The 16,757-nt window shown below is 51.7% G+C and overlaps 1 protein-coding gene across 1 annotated transcript in view; it reads left to right on the top strand.

Annotated features, from left to right (window-relative positions):
• Positions 1-16,757, top strand: part of LRCH2 (leucine rich repeats and calponin homology domain containing 2) — a 973,671-nt gene that overhangs the window by 390,904 nt on the left and 566,010 nt on the right. Inside the window, exon 9 of the mRNA XM_078688532.1 lies at positions 10,000-10,100. Within this exon, the coding sequence (XP_078544658.1) occupies positions 10,000-10,100 (101 nt within the window). The remainder of the gene's footprint in view (positions 1-9,999; positions 10,101-16,757) is intronic.

Here is a 16,757-nt window from a genome sequence, read left to right as displayed (position 1 = left end):
TCAACCATACACAGGGCAAAGGGTTGTGGTTCAAGTCGGTTGGAGAGGAGTTAGTCTCCCAAGTTGCAGGGAAGGTCTCTGGGGAGCCAACACTCCACCACCTGTGTTGCAGAGCTGGGAGGTGTCCGTGGAACAGCAGGATCTGCAAACTGGTTCTTGACTTTTAGGTGGCTGCAGATGCAGGGAAGAGACTCCTTTACTCCAAGGGAAAATCCTTCTTGCTTATATGCATGCACAGTTGTGGAAGACATGGGAGATGCACGGCCATGGAGTTGCAGAAATCTGGAAGTGCACAGAGACGAAGTTGCAGTCGGAGTCTTTATACCAGGAGCAGTTTTATTTTGGTTCTGGCTCGATCCAGCAGCAGATTTCAAGTGTCCAACAGCAGAAGAATCTTTATACGATCTTAAGACGACAGCCAGATGATTCTTCAAGATGTAGTCTGGACGAATATAAGGACCCACCCTCAGAGGTGCCCTTAGGTAACCCTAAAAGGGGCAAGGACGCTACTCTGAGGACCTAACCAGTCGGACGTCTCCAGAGGCCAAGATGGCAGAATTAAGCCTCCACGCCTCCACCCGGAGGACCTCTTGGCACCTCCCAGGGAAGGAGCTGGGCAGGGGGTGGTCACTCCCCTGTCCTGTCTGTAGTTTCATGCCAGAATGGGTATCAATAGCTCCTGTACTGGTGGAAACTGGTTTATGCAAGGAGGGCACCAAATGTGCCCTTCAATACAGTCTGGACATGCTCGCAAGCACCTCCTCCCAACAAATTCTAATGGAGTGCTGGTCACACCTCTCCTCTACAGGAAATCCTGTGTTCTGCCTTCCCCTCAGCTCATCAGCTGGAGGGCAGAACACGGTCTGGGGTCAGCTGTAGCACGCGGTAGCAGGCAGACCCTGCAAGGCTACACAGGTAGGTATTGGGGGTCCTCTAACTTGCCCCCGTACATGATTTCATGTAGCTAGCACTGGAATCAGTGTAGTTGCATGAGTCCAACATGTTGCCAGTGTCCACTACATACCTTAAAAATACTTCCCCCCACTTACAATTATTCAATCAATCATTTGTAGAGCGCACTACATACATGTGGGGGTCTCAAGGCGCTGGGAGGGGGGTGGGGAGCGCTACTGGTCAAACAGCCATGTCTTGAGTAGCCTCCTGAAGGTCAATCTTGGGTCTGTTGTGGGCTCAGTGGGAGGGTGTTCGAAGTCTTGGCAGTGAGGTGGGAGAAGGATCTTCCGCCGGTGGTTGTTCTTCGGATGCAAGGGACGGTGGCGAGTGAGAGGTCGGCGGAACGGAGCTGGGGATGTAGAAGGAAAGTCGTCTGTTGAGGTAGGCTGGGCCGGTCTTGTGGAGTGCCTTGTGTGCGTGGATGAGGAGCTTGAAGGATATCCTCTTGTTAACGGGGAGCCAGTGCAGGTTTCTCAGGTGGGGGGGTGATGTGGCTATGGCATGGTACGTCGAGGATCAGTCATGCAGAGGCGTTTTGGATGCGTTGCTCCCGCGTAGAGGGTTTTTCCGTAGTCGAGTCGAGTCTGCTGCTGACGAGGGCCTGGTGACTGTTCTTCTTGTATCTGTCGGGATCCACCTGTAGATCTTGCGGAGCATGCGGAGGGTTTTGAAGCAGGAGAAGGAGGAGACGGCGTTGATTTCCTTGTTCATGGACAGCGTTGAGTCGAGGATGACATACAGGTTGCATGCGTGGTCGGTGAGTGTCGGGGCTGCCCCCAGTGCTGTCGGCCACCAGGAGTCGTCCCAGGCCGAAGGGGTGGAGCCGAGGATGAGGACCTCCTTCTTGTCCATGTTCAGCTTCAGTCTGCTGATCTTCATCCAGTCGGCGACAGCCTTCATGCCTTCGTGGAGGTTGGATTTGGCAGTGATGGGGTCCTTTGTGAGGGAGAGCATCAGTTGAGTGTAGGAAATTATGTTGAGGGCGTGCTGTCGGGTGACTTGTGCGAGCGGGGCCATGTAGATGTTGAACAGTGTTGGGCTGAGGGAAGATCCCTGTTGGGCTGAGGGAAGATCCCTGGGGTACGCCGCAGATGATTTCGGAGGCTTCAGGTCGGAATGGGGGAGGCGGACACTCTGGGTTCTGCTGGAGAGGAAGGAGGTGGTCCATTCCAGAGCCTTGTCTCGGATCCCTACGGCGTAGAGGCGTGCACGTAGTGTGCAGTGGCAGACTGTGTCGAAGGCGGCGGAGAGGTCCAGGAGGTTGAGTGCCACGGTCTCACTGTTGTCCAGCAGGGTCCTGATGTCGTCTGTGGCGGTGATAAGGGCAGTCTCGGTGCTGTGGAATCCTGACTGGGAAGGGTCCAGGATTCTGTTTTCTTCAAGGTATCGGGTTAGCTGTCTGTTGACCATCTTCTCGATGACCTTGGCCGGGAATGGAAGCAGAGAGATGGGCCGGAGGTTCTTGAGGTCTCTTGAGTCCGCCTTGGGTTTTCTGAGTAGGGCGTTGATCTCGGCGTGTTTCCAGCTCTCTGGGAAGGTCGCGGTCTCAAGGGAGAGATTGATGATGTTGCGCAGATGGGTTGCGATGGAGCTGCTGGCTTTGTTGAAGATGTGGTGAGGGATTGGGTCTGACGGGGAGCCAGAGTGGATTGTGCTCATGGTCTTGATGGTGTCATCGATGCTCACGTTGGCCCAGGCTAGCAGGGGGTCATGGTCGATGGTGTGCGGAGAGTCTGTTGTGTTGATGTCTGTTGGGGCTGTCTGGGTGTTGAAGCTGTCGTGGATGTCTGCTATCTTGCGGTGGAAAAAAGTGGCGAGGGAGTCGCACAGGGCTTGCGACGGCGGGATGTCGTTGGTGTTGGAGCTGGGGTTGGAAAGCCCAAACAATGCAATTAAGGGTTTGTAGATGTACCTCTGCTCGTACAGGGGTTCCAACAAACTTAGAACCATGCACCCTGCCTGTGGGCTGTAAGGCTTACCATAGGGGTGACTTATAGGTCCTAAGTGCAGTACCCAGGAAATAAGAAAAACCTTATATCTAAAGAGAAAAGTGCATTTACCATTTCAACCAGACTGCAGTAGGGTGGCATAATACATGCTGCCTCCCATGGGAGACCCGTGGTATACCAGTTCCCTGGGTACTTCAGTACCATATATCAGTGACTTACAGGGGTTCACCAGCATACCAATTGTGGGGCGTACAAAGTACTTACCAGTGAATTTGGAGGAGATAGGACTGTCACTGGGATCCTGGTGAGCAGGATCCCAGTGAACTACAGTCAAAACAGACTGGCACCAGGCAAGAAGTGGGGGTACCTATGCCAGAATTATCTTACTTTCCTACGGACTGTGCCGCAGGGTGCATGTGCAGTATCTCCGTAGGCGTGTTGTCTAGCTTTGCATAGTGGAGGAAGCGTCACCATCCCACGGGAAAATGAGTCTTGTGTTTCCTGAAACGTGAGAAACATTTCCCCTGAGTATGGGTCACCTGCTAAAAGTAAACCACGTCTTTCCAGTTGTCCATAGACATAACTGGTGCACGAGTTCAGAAGGGCTCAATGTCCCATAGTCGTAATTCCCTGTCGAAAGGGGCCTTGCCCAATACCTTCAACACCGCCGTCTCCCATATCTGTGCGCTGTATCAGATAGGGAACGGATGCCTCGGGGTGCCGCCCCATCAGTAGGTGTGCCAGTGTATCCCCCCCCGGAAACACCCCGCAGCAGCCTTATTTTCCAGTTATCAGTGTCTGTCCGCCATCGGGCTGTATGCTACAGGTGTGCTTTAAAGTAATAGAGTTGCATGTCTTGGATGGCCAGCCCCTCTCCTCCATATCACGCATCAGGACTGACATGGTCACACGGCTGAGCCCTCCTGTCCACACAAGGGAGATCAACATACTATTGAGATTCTGAAAAAAAGCTGCTTCAAGAGTAAACAGTGAATTCTGGACCAGATATAAACACCTTGAGAGGAAGACCATTTTAGCGGCAGCCGCTCATCCCATGATCGACAGGGGCAGAATCCAATCAACCTGGTCTGGCCCCTCAGAACTTCATCCACGTTTAGGTGCTGATACACAGCCCGCGTGTGTGTGACCATTATCCGCAAGTATCCGAAGCCCTCCCATCAGAACCCATGATCAGGCAACTGCTGTGGCGGCACCAGCGCCATTCTCCCCAACGGGAACAACAAGGTGTTCCTAATGTTAACTCATAAGCTGGCCAAAGTCTGCCATATGCCGCGTCAGTAGTGGCACCGCCTCTGCCGGCGATCAAATATAAATCAGTGCATCGTCTGCATGTAATGAGATAGTGTGGTTCTGCTCTACCACCCTTATCCTCAAGGGTTCCAGCTCCTTATGTGGCATAATCGCAATAGGCTCTACCACCACAGCAAACAGGAGTGGTGAAAGGGGACAGCCCTGTTGGGTGCCCTTTTCTACAGAACAGGCTTCCCGAGACCTCCCCCCTCCTCTAATGCAGGCTGTGGGGTTAGTATAAATTGACTGCACCCAATCCTGAAAGACTGGGCCAAAACCCATCCCTTGTAGCACCGTCATGAGATAACACCCACTTGACCGCATCAAAGTCCATCTCCAGGCCAATTGATACAAGTGCCATGTTCTGATCCTCTCCTGTGGTCTCTTGTAGTACATGAGTCAACTGTCTAAGATTGTAGGCCGTGTAGAGCGACCCTTGACCTTGCTGGTACGTCGCTTCCCCACCACACAGCTCCGCCTGTGTGTCCTGACCCTGCCGCCGCTGCTGTAAAAGTTGAGGCCCTCCTCCACCCGCAGGCTACCACCTGCGCCTCATCCCTGGTGGCCAGTGGTAGGCCTTAGGTTTGTATCACTGTCGCTGTCTGTCTGTCTTCCCTGTACTGCCCATACTGTCTTCTGGTGTCTGTGACCGCTGTTGCCTGTCTACCCCCTGTGTCTGCATTCTTATCTGTGCCCATTCTCTTGCCTTCTGTTCCCTGATTGTGCTCCTTTTCTTGCCTTCTGCTCCCCTGATTGCACTCATTTTTCTTGCCTTTTGCTCCCCTGATTGCACTCGTTGTTCTTGCCTTCTACTCCCCTGATTGCACTCGTTGTTCTTGCCTTCTACTCCCCTGATTGCACTCGTTTTTCTTGCCTCTACTCCCCTTTGTGCCTCTGTGCCACTCGCTTCACCCCATTTTTTGTGACCTTTCTGCCCTTTCTTGGGACCTTTGTGCCTCTGTGCCACTCGTTTCCCCCCGTTTTCTGTGACCTTTTCTGCCCTTTCTTGTGACCATCCTGCCTCTGTGCCACTCGTTTCCCCCTGTTTTTTGTGACCTTTCTGCCCTTTCTTGTGACCTTTCTGCCTCTGTGCCACTCGTTTCCCCCCGTTTTTTGTAACCTTTTCTGCCCTTTCTTGTGACCTTTGTGCCCCTGTGCCACTCGTTTCACCCCGTTTATTGTGACCTTTCTACGCTATTTTGCGACCTTTGACCCTGCTTGCAGGCAGGTCGCCCCCACGCCGCTGCTCATCACCTGACTGCCTGGTTCCTGCCTCCTTGTTTCCTGGGTTTTTCCCTCCCCTCTGCCCTGTGCACCAGTTCCCCCGCCCCGACGCTCCCGATCCGACCCTTTCCCACCGCTGTATCCCTGCAACCCCACCCCCCTGCACACCCATTCGCCTCCCCGCTCCCGCCTCCCAGATGCTTCTCCCTCCCAAGCCACCTCATATGCAGGCCCAGAAGCAGCCGCGCGCAGCGGGCGTGCCGCGCCTATCCGCGCCTGGACACGGCCAGCGCCAGAACCCCCGGACCCTGCAAACGCCACGACACCAGAATCCACTACGACGCCAGCACCCTCCACGCACTCAACACCGGCCGAAACCACACCTGCTTCCAGGCCACCCCGAAACGGACCCACGGACCCTTCTCCTGCCACACCTGCAGCTTCACCCGCGACAGAACCACCAAACCTCCAAGGACTGGACCCAACCACCTCCGCACGCAAACACGTCATCGAGCTCTGGGATCTGCTCGACACCTCCGCCCCAGACATGGCCTTCCTGACCGAGACCTGGTGGAACGACTCCTCGGCGCCCGACATCGCCATAGCCTTCCCGGACAGCTACAAGATCACCCGCAGGGATCGCGCCAATGGAATCGGAGAAGGAATAGTCATCGTCCACAAGTCCACCCTGAAGGTCGCCACCCACGCAGACGACACCCTCAACACCGCCAAACACCTGCAGTTCCGGATCCACACGGACCCCAACACCACCCTCAGAGGAACACTCATCTAAAGAACCCCCGGACCCTGGGCTCAGTTCAGCTACTCCATCGCCAACCTCGCCAGCACCCACGCACTCGCCTCCATGGAGTACATCCTCCTCGGGGACCTGAACTTCCACCTCGAGAACAACAACGACGCCAACTCCACCACTCTGATCGCCAACCTCGCCATCCTGGGCCTCAGCATCTCGTCCCCGCACCCACCCACGCCGCCGGCCAAACGCTGGATCCCATCTTCTCCACAGGCTCCCACGTCGCCTTCGACCACACCACCGAACTCCACTGGACCGACCACCGCTGCATCCATTTCACCTTCAAGAAACCAACCACGCACCCCCGCACCCAACAGCTACCTCGCCGCTGCTGGAGCAAAGTCACCGAAGACCAGCTGATCACCTCCCTTGCCAAGAACCGACCCACCAACCCAGACGCCGCAGCCCGAAACCTCAGACAGTGGATCGACGACTGCGCCAACACCCTCGCCCCGCTCAAGAAACCCTCCAACAGCCACGCCAACAAGAGAGCCACCTGGTTCACCGACGAGCTCCAGACCTCTAAACGCGCATGCCGGAAACTGGAGAAGACATGGCTCCACGAATGCACACCGGACAACTACGCAGCCCACAAGGACGCCACCCGCAGACACCACCACCTCATCAGATTAGCCAAGAGATCCTCCTTCAAAGATCGCTTGGATAACAACGCACACAACAGCAAAGAGCTCTTCAGCATCGTAAAGGAACTCTCCAACCCCAGCGCCAACGACATCCCGCCCTCACAAGAACTGTGCGACTCACTAGCCATCTTCCACCGCAAGATCGCTGACATCCACGACAGCTTCAACACCACGACCGCCCCGACTACGCCAGACTCCACCTCCCCTGTGAACACCACCAGCGCCAAACTGCCTGACCTCCTGGTCCAACGTCAACGACGACGAGACACGCAAGGTCATGAACTCCATTCACTCAGGATCTCCGTCTGACCCATGCCCACACCACGTAGTCAACAAAGCAGATGCAGCCATCGCACCCCAACTACGGAAGGTCATCAACATCTCCTTCGAAACAGCGACATTCCCGGAAAGCTGGAAGCACGCCAAAATCAACGCCCTCCTCAAGAAGCCCAAAGCGGACCCCAAGGACCTCAAGAACTTCCAGCCAATCTCCCTGCTCCCGTTCCCGGCAAAGGTCATCGAGAAAATCGTCAACATGCAACTGGCCCGCCACCTCGAAGACAACATCCCAGTCCGGATTCAGACGAAACCACAGCACCGAGACAGCCCTCATCGCCGCCACAGACGACATCAGGCGCCAACTAGACAATGGCGAAACATTAGCCTTCATCCTCCTGGACCTGTCAGCCGCCTTCAACACGGTCTGCCATCGCACTCTAAAGACACGCCTCCTTGAAGCCAGAATCCAAGAGAAGGCTCTTGACTGGACCATCTCCTTCCTCTCCGGCAGAACCCAGAGCGTCCGCCTCCCACCCTTCCGATCTGAAGCCACCGACCTCATCTGTGGCGTCCCTCAGGGCTCATCCCTCAGCCCAACGCTCTTCAACGTCTACATGGCCCCCCTTGCACAAGTGGCCCGCCATCACGACCTCAACATCATCTCCTACGCTGACAACACCCAGCTCATCCTCTTCCTCACCAAGGACGCGCACACCGCCAAAACCAACCTCCACGAGGCAATGAAGGCCGTCGCCGATTGGATGAGGAGGAGCCGTCTGAAGCTGAACTCGGTCAAGACGAAGGTCCTCATCCTCGGACCCACCCCCTCAGCCTGGGACGACTCCTGGTGGCCGTGCACACTGGGAACAGCACCAACACCCACCGACCATGCACGCAATCTAGGATTCATCCTCGACTCCTCCCTCTCCATGTCTAAGCAGGTCAACGCCGTCTCCTCCTCCTGCTATCACACCCTCCGCATGCTTCGCAGGATCTACAAGTGGATCCCAACCGAAACAAGAAGAACAGTGACACAGGCCCTCATCAGCAGCAGACTGGACTACGGCAACGCACTCTACGCAGGAATCCCAGCCAAACACCTACAACGACTACAACGCATCCAAAACGCCTCCGACAGACTGTTCGTCAACGTCCCCTGCAGCAGCCACATCACCCCCCACCTCAGAGCCCTACACTGGCTCCCCGTTGACAAGAGGATCACCTTCAAGCTCCTCACCCATGCACACAAAGCACTCCACAACGCCGGACCAGCCTACCTGAACAGCAGACTCAGCTTCCCACCCCCACCCGCCAGCTCTGCTCCGCCAGCCTCACCCTTGTCGCTGTCCCCCTAATCCAACGAATGACCTCCGGCGGCAGATCCTTCTCCTACCTTGCCGCCAAGACCTGGAACACCCTCCCTACCCACATACGGCAGACCCAAGACCTACTCGCCTTCAGAAGACTCTTCAAGACCTGGCTCTTCGAGCAGTAGCAGCACCCCCTCCCATCAGTGCCTTGGGACCCTGAAGGGTAAGTAGCGCGCTTTACAAGTACTCTGATTGATTGATTGATTGATTGTAGCGTGCCGGCATGAACCCACATTAGTCCTCGTGGACCAAGTCACGCACCACTGCCTGAAAACTCTTTGACAGCAGTTTACATAGAACCTTAACATCGAGTTGATCATGGTGAGTTGTCGTTTTGAGGAGGGCTCCTTGCGGTCCCCCACTGGTTTTAGCATTAAGCATATAATTCACTCACACATGTTATGGGTCAAGGTCCTAGCCTTCTGTGTCTGAAAGAAGACCTTCAGGAGTTTCTAGGAGGATGTTCCTGAGTAGGTCTGAAAAAATTCTACAGGGAAACCGTGTTCCCGCCATCCCCCTCCTCCAAGGGGCTTTGGCTTAGTTAAGCTCTTGCAGAGCAGCTCTCAGCTCCTCCAATGTAAGAGTCTCCTCCTGATCGTTCACCCCAGGTTCTTCCTATTTGTACAATGTTTTGCTATACTATAGCCTTCCAACTCCTTTCTTGAGTGTTACTGTTACTCTTGGCAAGTGTTTGACTAATAAAATTCCCACGATGGAAAAGAAAAAATATGCCCATCTGTAATTCTAGGTCTCCATTGTGGGTATCATCATTGAAGTCTTAAACAGTTCACCTCCATGCCTGGTGCTAGTTTTAGCAATGTGAAATGTATCCAGTGGGGATACTAGTCCCTATCAAAGTAATTGATAGCGCTATCAATATACGGCAGAATATGGGGTTTTGAAGCTGCTGTCAACCCTGAGGCATGTGTTGTCAATTTCACCTCCACTGAGCTGTTACCTAATTGGGTCCATTACCCTCCATTTGTTCATATTTCTCCTTTCCCATAATGGTAAACAAAGAGGGTTGTTGGGCCCTTCTTTGAACTTAAGAGCATCCTTGACTCTCGATTGGCTGTATCTATTGTGAAAGACACATTAAATTCGGCAACACAGCCAATACCCAGATAATAAATAAGTTATTTATTTTATGAAAAATTAGAGGCTTTCATACCGGACCAGAATTATTTTGGTGTTTTTTTGTTTACATATAGATTCCTACTGTTAAGAACTAGATAGCTTTATCTGCTGCAGTAGCTACTTATTCAAATCACAAGCAGTCTGATTTTATTTGTATCCTTAAACTGATTTACGCTAAGTTTCACATCAGATTTCAAGATAATAGCATGAAGCAGTGTGTGGGGGTTCTCATTTTCATTATGTTTGTTGAATGTATGACGCAGTTTGTGTGTAAGACATGGAATAATTTTTGTTCTTTTTTTCTATTTGCTATAAAGATCAGGAGTTGTACGTCTACATTGACCCAAATGCAGACGACTCTGCTGTTCCTGAGCAAGGAGATGTACATCTTAGTGGGCCATTTGTATCTTATATGAAGGTAAGCTCTTGTTCTAAAAACATGGTCATACTGTGTATTGTACAGTTCATTTGTGACGTTAAGCTTGATGCACAGATGACAAGTTGTAAACACTGATCTTGTATAATGCAGGCACGCAGTTCTGATTCTTTACAAAGACAAGTTTAAGTACCACCACTGCCTTGGAGGTTCATCCAGTCAATCTTCTAGCTCCTAGAAACCAAAGAATGTCTATTTCAAATTCTAAATGTATTAAAATTGCTGTTTGAAAGGCTGGGTTGTTCAAATTAGAGCACATAAACATTGCAAATTAGTGTTTTCTGTGGGTTTTTTTCTCAAGGCCTCAACCTTTCAGAAACACATTTTAAAAATGTTAATGGCTTTGCTGATATAGAAAACGAATTTGCAAATTCACAAACCCTACAACTAAGGTATCACTCTTCAAAACATGTGAATTGGCATCTAATACTTTAAAGAAAAGTGCAGACCTACAATGTATAATTTCTGGAAAAGGCACCTCATTCAGAGTTAATTATAGTTCTTGACCTTTATAGCACACCAAAGTCTGCCTACAGTATTAAGCTACGAATGTGCTAATAGACTTGGGAACTCTCAGCTACAACTCTTGACTGATCACATTATATCTCTTTCCCCAGACAGATCTTCACAAAGGTGGTGTGGCTTGGTTAATAGTAGCAATAATATGGCTTGCGAAATAGAATCTTGTTTGAAACCTTAACTAGAAATTACATTTGTTACTCTGATTTGTAGATTTACGCCAGGGGCATGAGATATAGCTACCTTAGGGCACGAGTTATAGTTACTTGAGATAACTCGAACTTCTGAATTTCTGTGGTTATCCAGTATTAGGGGTGTCTTTCATAGATTCACATGCCTGAATCATTCCCAGTCGTCGAGACGGGAGCCTCCGGTACATAGAAAAGTAATGTCCTATAGACATACATAGAGAAAAATAGGCCTAAGGGCCTCACCTTAGTAGCCTATCCTTGTCCTTATGTAAAAAGGACCAAACTCTTAGAGCCAGCCAATCAGCTATCACCTCCCTCTAGAACCTTCCTGACAGGAGCCTCAGTCTCTCAGATTTTCTACCGCACGTTGTGCTAGGGAGTCTCCAACCTGAGTTCTCCTCAGGATCTCTTCAAAACCAACTTGTTCTCTTTTAAAATCTCGAACAGGATTGCTTCAAGCCACTTATCATTGGAGTAAGTGATTTATTTCTTCAAAATTCTGGCATGTCTGAATCCCAGAAGAAAGCCCTTTTCAGGGCCAGCTCTTCATGTGGGAAGAAAAGGCTACATGTGGAAGACAAGCATGACCTATGCTTATATTGCCTTTATCCTGACCACATACCTAAAGACTGTAAGATATGTAGGTCTTTCCCTAACAAGACCTTGAGGGACAGAGAAGGTCGCCTGCTCATCTGGCTGGACAGGCTTAAAAAGAGGGAAGATGTGGTTTCCTCAGAGGGAAGCTTTTCAATGACCTCAGAAGTCTCCCTGAAGAGGCCAAGGGTGGAGTCCCCTGGCCCCTCAGACACTCCTCCTATGAAGGTACAAAAGAAGTCTTCAGAGGCAAGATCGACAAAATCTTCAGTGTCTGAAAAGGGCTCTCAGGCTTTTAAAAAGCCTACGCAGTCGTCCAGTAAGCTCGCAACATCCTCTTCGACGCAAAAAAGTGTTGTGGCGCCAGTTTCCATCTCCACAGCGACGACGACTGTGTCGACGATGACAGCGTCGTCGGTTTTCTCATCGACGACGACCACTCCTTCATCGTCGTCAGCGGGTAAACCTATTGCATCTATAATACTGCTGAAGCCGTCGTCGACGTCCAAGACCTCGTCGACGACGAAGATTGCCCCGTCGACGCCGACATCGTCGATGAAGAGTCCACCGTCGACGGGAGGGTTGACGACGAAGACGTCGACGAGGAATGAATCGTCGACGAGCGCATCGTCGACGAGCGCATCGTCGACGAGCGCATCGTCGACGAAGGCATCGTCGACGAAGAAAGTATCGTCTACGGAGGCACCGTCGTCTCAGGTCAGGCCGTCGACGAGGGTACCGTCGACGGGGGAATCGTCGTCGGAATTAGTCAGTACTGAGCCGTGGAAGAAATCCAAGCTCATAGAAACGTCGTCTTTGACCCTACCACCGTCGACAACACCAGGGACGACGGCAGGGGCTCCTGCAAAAGGTCCAGTGTCTGGCAAACTGACCAAGAAGCAGATTACACCAGAAACAACGTCACCAAGTAAGGTACAAAGTCATTTGCCCACAGAGATTCTCCTGAGTGAAGAATCTGAAGAAGAACTCCTGAATCAGGCTACTTCCATTTCAGACCTTCACGTGAAATGTCAGAGCACGAACGAAGAACAGGATGAGATGAGCTACCAGGAACACTCTTTCCAAGCTCATGTTCGTACAGAGGCCACCCCGATGGTATGCCTTCCCGCTTCAATTGTGAATGACCTTAAATACCTTATCCAGGACTACAAACAGCGTTTCCCGGAAACACCGGCAACTGAGACAGGGGGCCCGACGCCTGCTACAAATACACTAGCAGCAGCCCCAAGACAGACGCGGCCAACTACTCAGGTCCGCCATGAGAAAGTGCCACCTCAGGTGATAGAATCATCAGATGAGGAGGCTGAAGAAATGGAAGAGGGGGAAGTCCAAGAGGATCAGACGGATCACGAAGAGGACGAAGAGTATGTGGCACGTTCCCCAGCTTCACCCCAACCGCGCCAGGCAGATTCACCGCCAGTGGACATTGGCGGTTTCCATAGAATAGTGGAAAGAGCAGCGAAGCGATTTCATATGGAGATGGAATCAACTGAGACCGAGTGCTTCTTATATGACTTTAAGGAGCAAACAAAGAAGATAACGAAGTCTATCCCAATAATAGACTTTCTCTGGGACCAGGGAAAGAAACTGATGATGACGCCGGCCTCTGTACCTGCGGTGGTTCCACGCCTGGATAAAAAATACAAGGCTCCAACCACAGCGGCAGCTTGCCTTAATGGGCACCCGAAACCGGATTCGGTTGTAACCCAGGCGGCCCAAAAGAATTCTCGCAACCCTTCCTCTCCTCTGTCAGCCCCACCGGACAAGGAAGGAAGGAAGTTGGACACAATCGGTAAACGGTTTACAACGGCATCGGCCATGACCATCAAGGTGGCCAACTCCATAGCCCTGTTGGGGCGTTATAACCGCCAGCTTTGGGAGGATATAGTCCCATATATAGCGGAACTGCCAGATACAGTTCAGGAGGAAGTCAAGGCACTGCTTACGGATTGTCAAACCTCGGCAGCTGAGATCATTGATTGTGCCATAGATGTAGCCATGACGGGCTTTCGACAACTAGCTGGGGCGGCAGTCCTGCGCCGACAGGGATGGCTTAAGGCAACATCATTCAGACAAGAGGTGCAGACGAAGGTGCTGGACATGCCCTTCGACGGCCAACACCTTTTCGGAGACAAAATTGACGAGGCGCTCCAGACAATCAAGAAAGACACTGATACTGCTAGAGCACTTGGTACTTTGCAGGCAAGGAACCAGTCCTTTCGAGGTAACAAATCCAGGGGCCAGCCCTCCTACAGGGGATCCTATCATAATAGGTCCTCGTATTCCTATCAGAATAAATCCCAGTACCAACTGAAGCAGCAACAAGGTCGTCAGACTTCTTACGGGAGGTCAAACTTCAAGGGCAAAAACCAGAGGAGGGGCTCTGGCGGACGCAAGTGACCAATTACTCCAGCCAGTCCAGCAACTATATCCATCATTACAGATTGGAGGAAAATTGACCCATTTCCTAGACAATTGGCATCTGATCACCACAGATCGGTGGGTGCTCCAGTTAATAAGATTCGGCCATTCCCTGGAATTCACTACCATCCCACCTGCAACGCCTCCCCGCAGGCTTCCGCACAATCATCTGCGACTGCTGCTCCAGGAAATATCTGCGATGTTGAAGAAAGGAGCGATCGAGAGAGTTCCATCGTCTCAAAGAGGGAGGGGATTCTATTCCCGCTTCTTTCTTATACGCAAGAAGGAGAAAAAGTGGAGGCCCATACTAGACCTCAGAGCACTCAACTCTTTCCTGAAGAGTCAGACGTTCAGGATGGTGACGATCCAAGAAATACTAGGCGTACTGGAAAAAGGAGATTTGATGACATCTTTGGATCTCCAGGATGCCTACTACCACATCCCGATACTCAAGGGGCACAGAAAATTCCTAAGGTTCGAGGTGGCAGGCCAGCACTACCAATTCAAAGTCCTACCGTTTGGACTCACCAAGTGCCTTTCACCTGTGGCAGCTTTTCTGCGTCAAATGGGTCACCAGGTCTTCCCCTACCTCGACGACTGGCTGGTAAAAGCACCTTCAGCTGCAGGCGCGACCGAATCCTCCAACGCCTGCACCAATCTCTTTCAGCAGCTAGGATTGACTCTCAATCACGAGAAATCCTGCATGACCCCAACAAGGAACATCACCTTCCTTGGGGCGACCTTGAACACAGAATGCACAAGAGCATTTCCTTCAAAGGAAAGGAAAAACAAGATAATATCTCTGGCCACAGCTGTGGCATCAAGGAAGTCCCTAAGAGTTCGAACTTACAAATCACTCCTAGGAATGATGTCTTCTTGTATACTCCTCATCCCGCACTGCAGACTCAGGATGCGCCCATTGCAAGAAGCCCTCACACACCAATGGACACAGAGTACAGGTTCTTTCGAAGACATAGTGAAGATAACACCACAAATGTCCAAGAGCCTGGAATGGTGGAAAAATCACAAGAATCTGTCTATAGGACTGCCATTCCTACTTCCAGCAGCACCTCTGGTGATCACCACGGATGCATCCCTGGAAGGCTGGGGAGCTGTTCTCCAGGACCTTCAGATAAGCGGCAAATGGACAAATCAGGAGAAGCAACTCCATATAAATCTTCTAGAATTGAGGGCTGTGTATCTGGCACTGCAAGCCTTTTTACCACGCATCCAGAACTCCCAGGTGCTCGTCAGAACGGACAACACCACGACGATGCACTATCTCAACAAACAGGGAGGAACGCGTTCGCTCACTCTATCACGCGAATCGCAAAAGATCTGGAACTGGCTTGTACTCCATGGGATCACGCTCAAAGCGGACTATGTCCCGGGCAAGGACAACACCATTGCGGACGCCCTAAGCAGACAGAAATCCCTCTCCCACGAATGGGAGCTCGACGAGAATACGCTGGAGCACATATTCTCAGAATGGGGAATCCCAGGAATCGACCTCTTTGCCACAAAGGAGAACGCCAAATGCCCAAACAATGCAAGCTGGCGTCCCCAACCAAGGTCACTCGGGAATGCTCTTTCCATTGGTTGGTTCAGCGTATTTGCGTACGCTTTTCCACCATTTCCGATGATTCCCAGGGTTCTCAGGAAGATGAAGGCGGAGCCTTGTACCCTGATCCTAATTGCCCCGTTCTGGCCGAGGCAGCACTGGTTCTCGAATCTTCATCGCCTCTCCATCAGGACACCGATTCGTCTGAAGCAGCACCGGAACCTGCTGACAATGTCCAATGGGCAGGTGCAACACCCGAACCTGCAATCGCTCAGGTTATCGGCCTGGCTCCTGAGCACAGAGAGTTCTGTCATCTAAACATCCCGCAGGAATGCAGGGACGTGCTGGCAAAAGCAAGAGCGGACAGTACCAACAAGACGTACTCTCTAAAATGGAAACGATTCTGCATATGGTGTTTAGAGAAAGGCCTGAGACCTCTCCATATCACACCCGAACAGATATTGCCATATCTACTGCACTTGGCACAGTCAGGATTGGCGCACGCATCTCTAAAGGTGCATTTTGCAGCCATTTCACGATTCACCAGGACTTACAAGGGACCGTCTCTTTGGTCCAATAGACTTATCAAGCAGTTCCTAAAGGGACTATATAGATCCTTCCCAAGACCTAGAAGGGTCCCACCGACATGGCACCTCAATTTAGTCCTCACCCAACTCATGAAGCACCCTTTTGAGCCCATTCATCGAGCGCCCATCAAGTACATCTCATGGAAGACGGCTCTGCTGCTAGCTCTAACATCTGCCAGGAGAGTCAGCGAGCTACAGGCTCTATCCATTCAGGAACCCTTCATGCAGTTCAAACAGGACAGGGTGGTGCTGAGGACAAATCCCAAGTTCATACCGAAAGTGCCTTCAGACTTTCACCTTAATGAACCGGTGGTTCTACGTTCCTTCTTTGCAAACCCTACCACCGCAGCAGAAAGAACGCTGCACTCCTTGGACCTCAAAAGGTGTATGAAGTTTTACATGGACAAGACAAAGAGCTTCAGGAAGTCATCACAGCTATTTGTGGCCTACAGTAGGCCAAGGATGGGTATGCCTCTAATGAAACAGAGCATCTCCAGGTGGATCTCCTCAGCGATAGCATTCTGCCATGACAAGGCCGGACGGCTTTTGAGTGCTAATGTTCAAGCGCATTCCACCAGAGCAATGTCCACATCAGCAGCGCTGTTCGCTGGAGTGCCGATTTTGGACATATGTAGAGCGGCGACGTGAAAGTCACTGCACACCTTCTCCAGACACTACTGCCTGGATGCTGAACTTATGCAGGATGCAGCAGTGGGCCAGGCGGTGCTTCGCCATCTATTCCAGT

Source organism: Lissotriton helveticus, chromosome 4_1 (genome assembly GCF_964261635.1).
Source record: "Lissotriton helveticus chromosome 4_1, aLisHel1.1, whole genome shotgun sequence".
NCBI lineage: Eukaryota > Metazoa > Chordata > Amphibia > Caudata > Salamandridae > Lissotriton > Lissotriton helveticus.
Note: the sequence above shows the minus strand (reverse complement) of the source record. Positions and strands in the feature narration are given on the sequence as shown.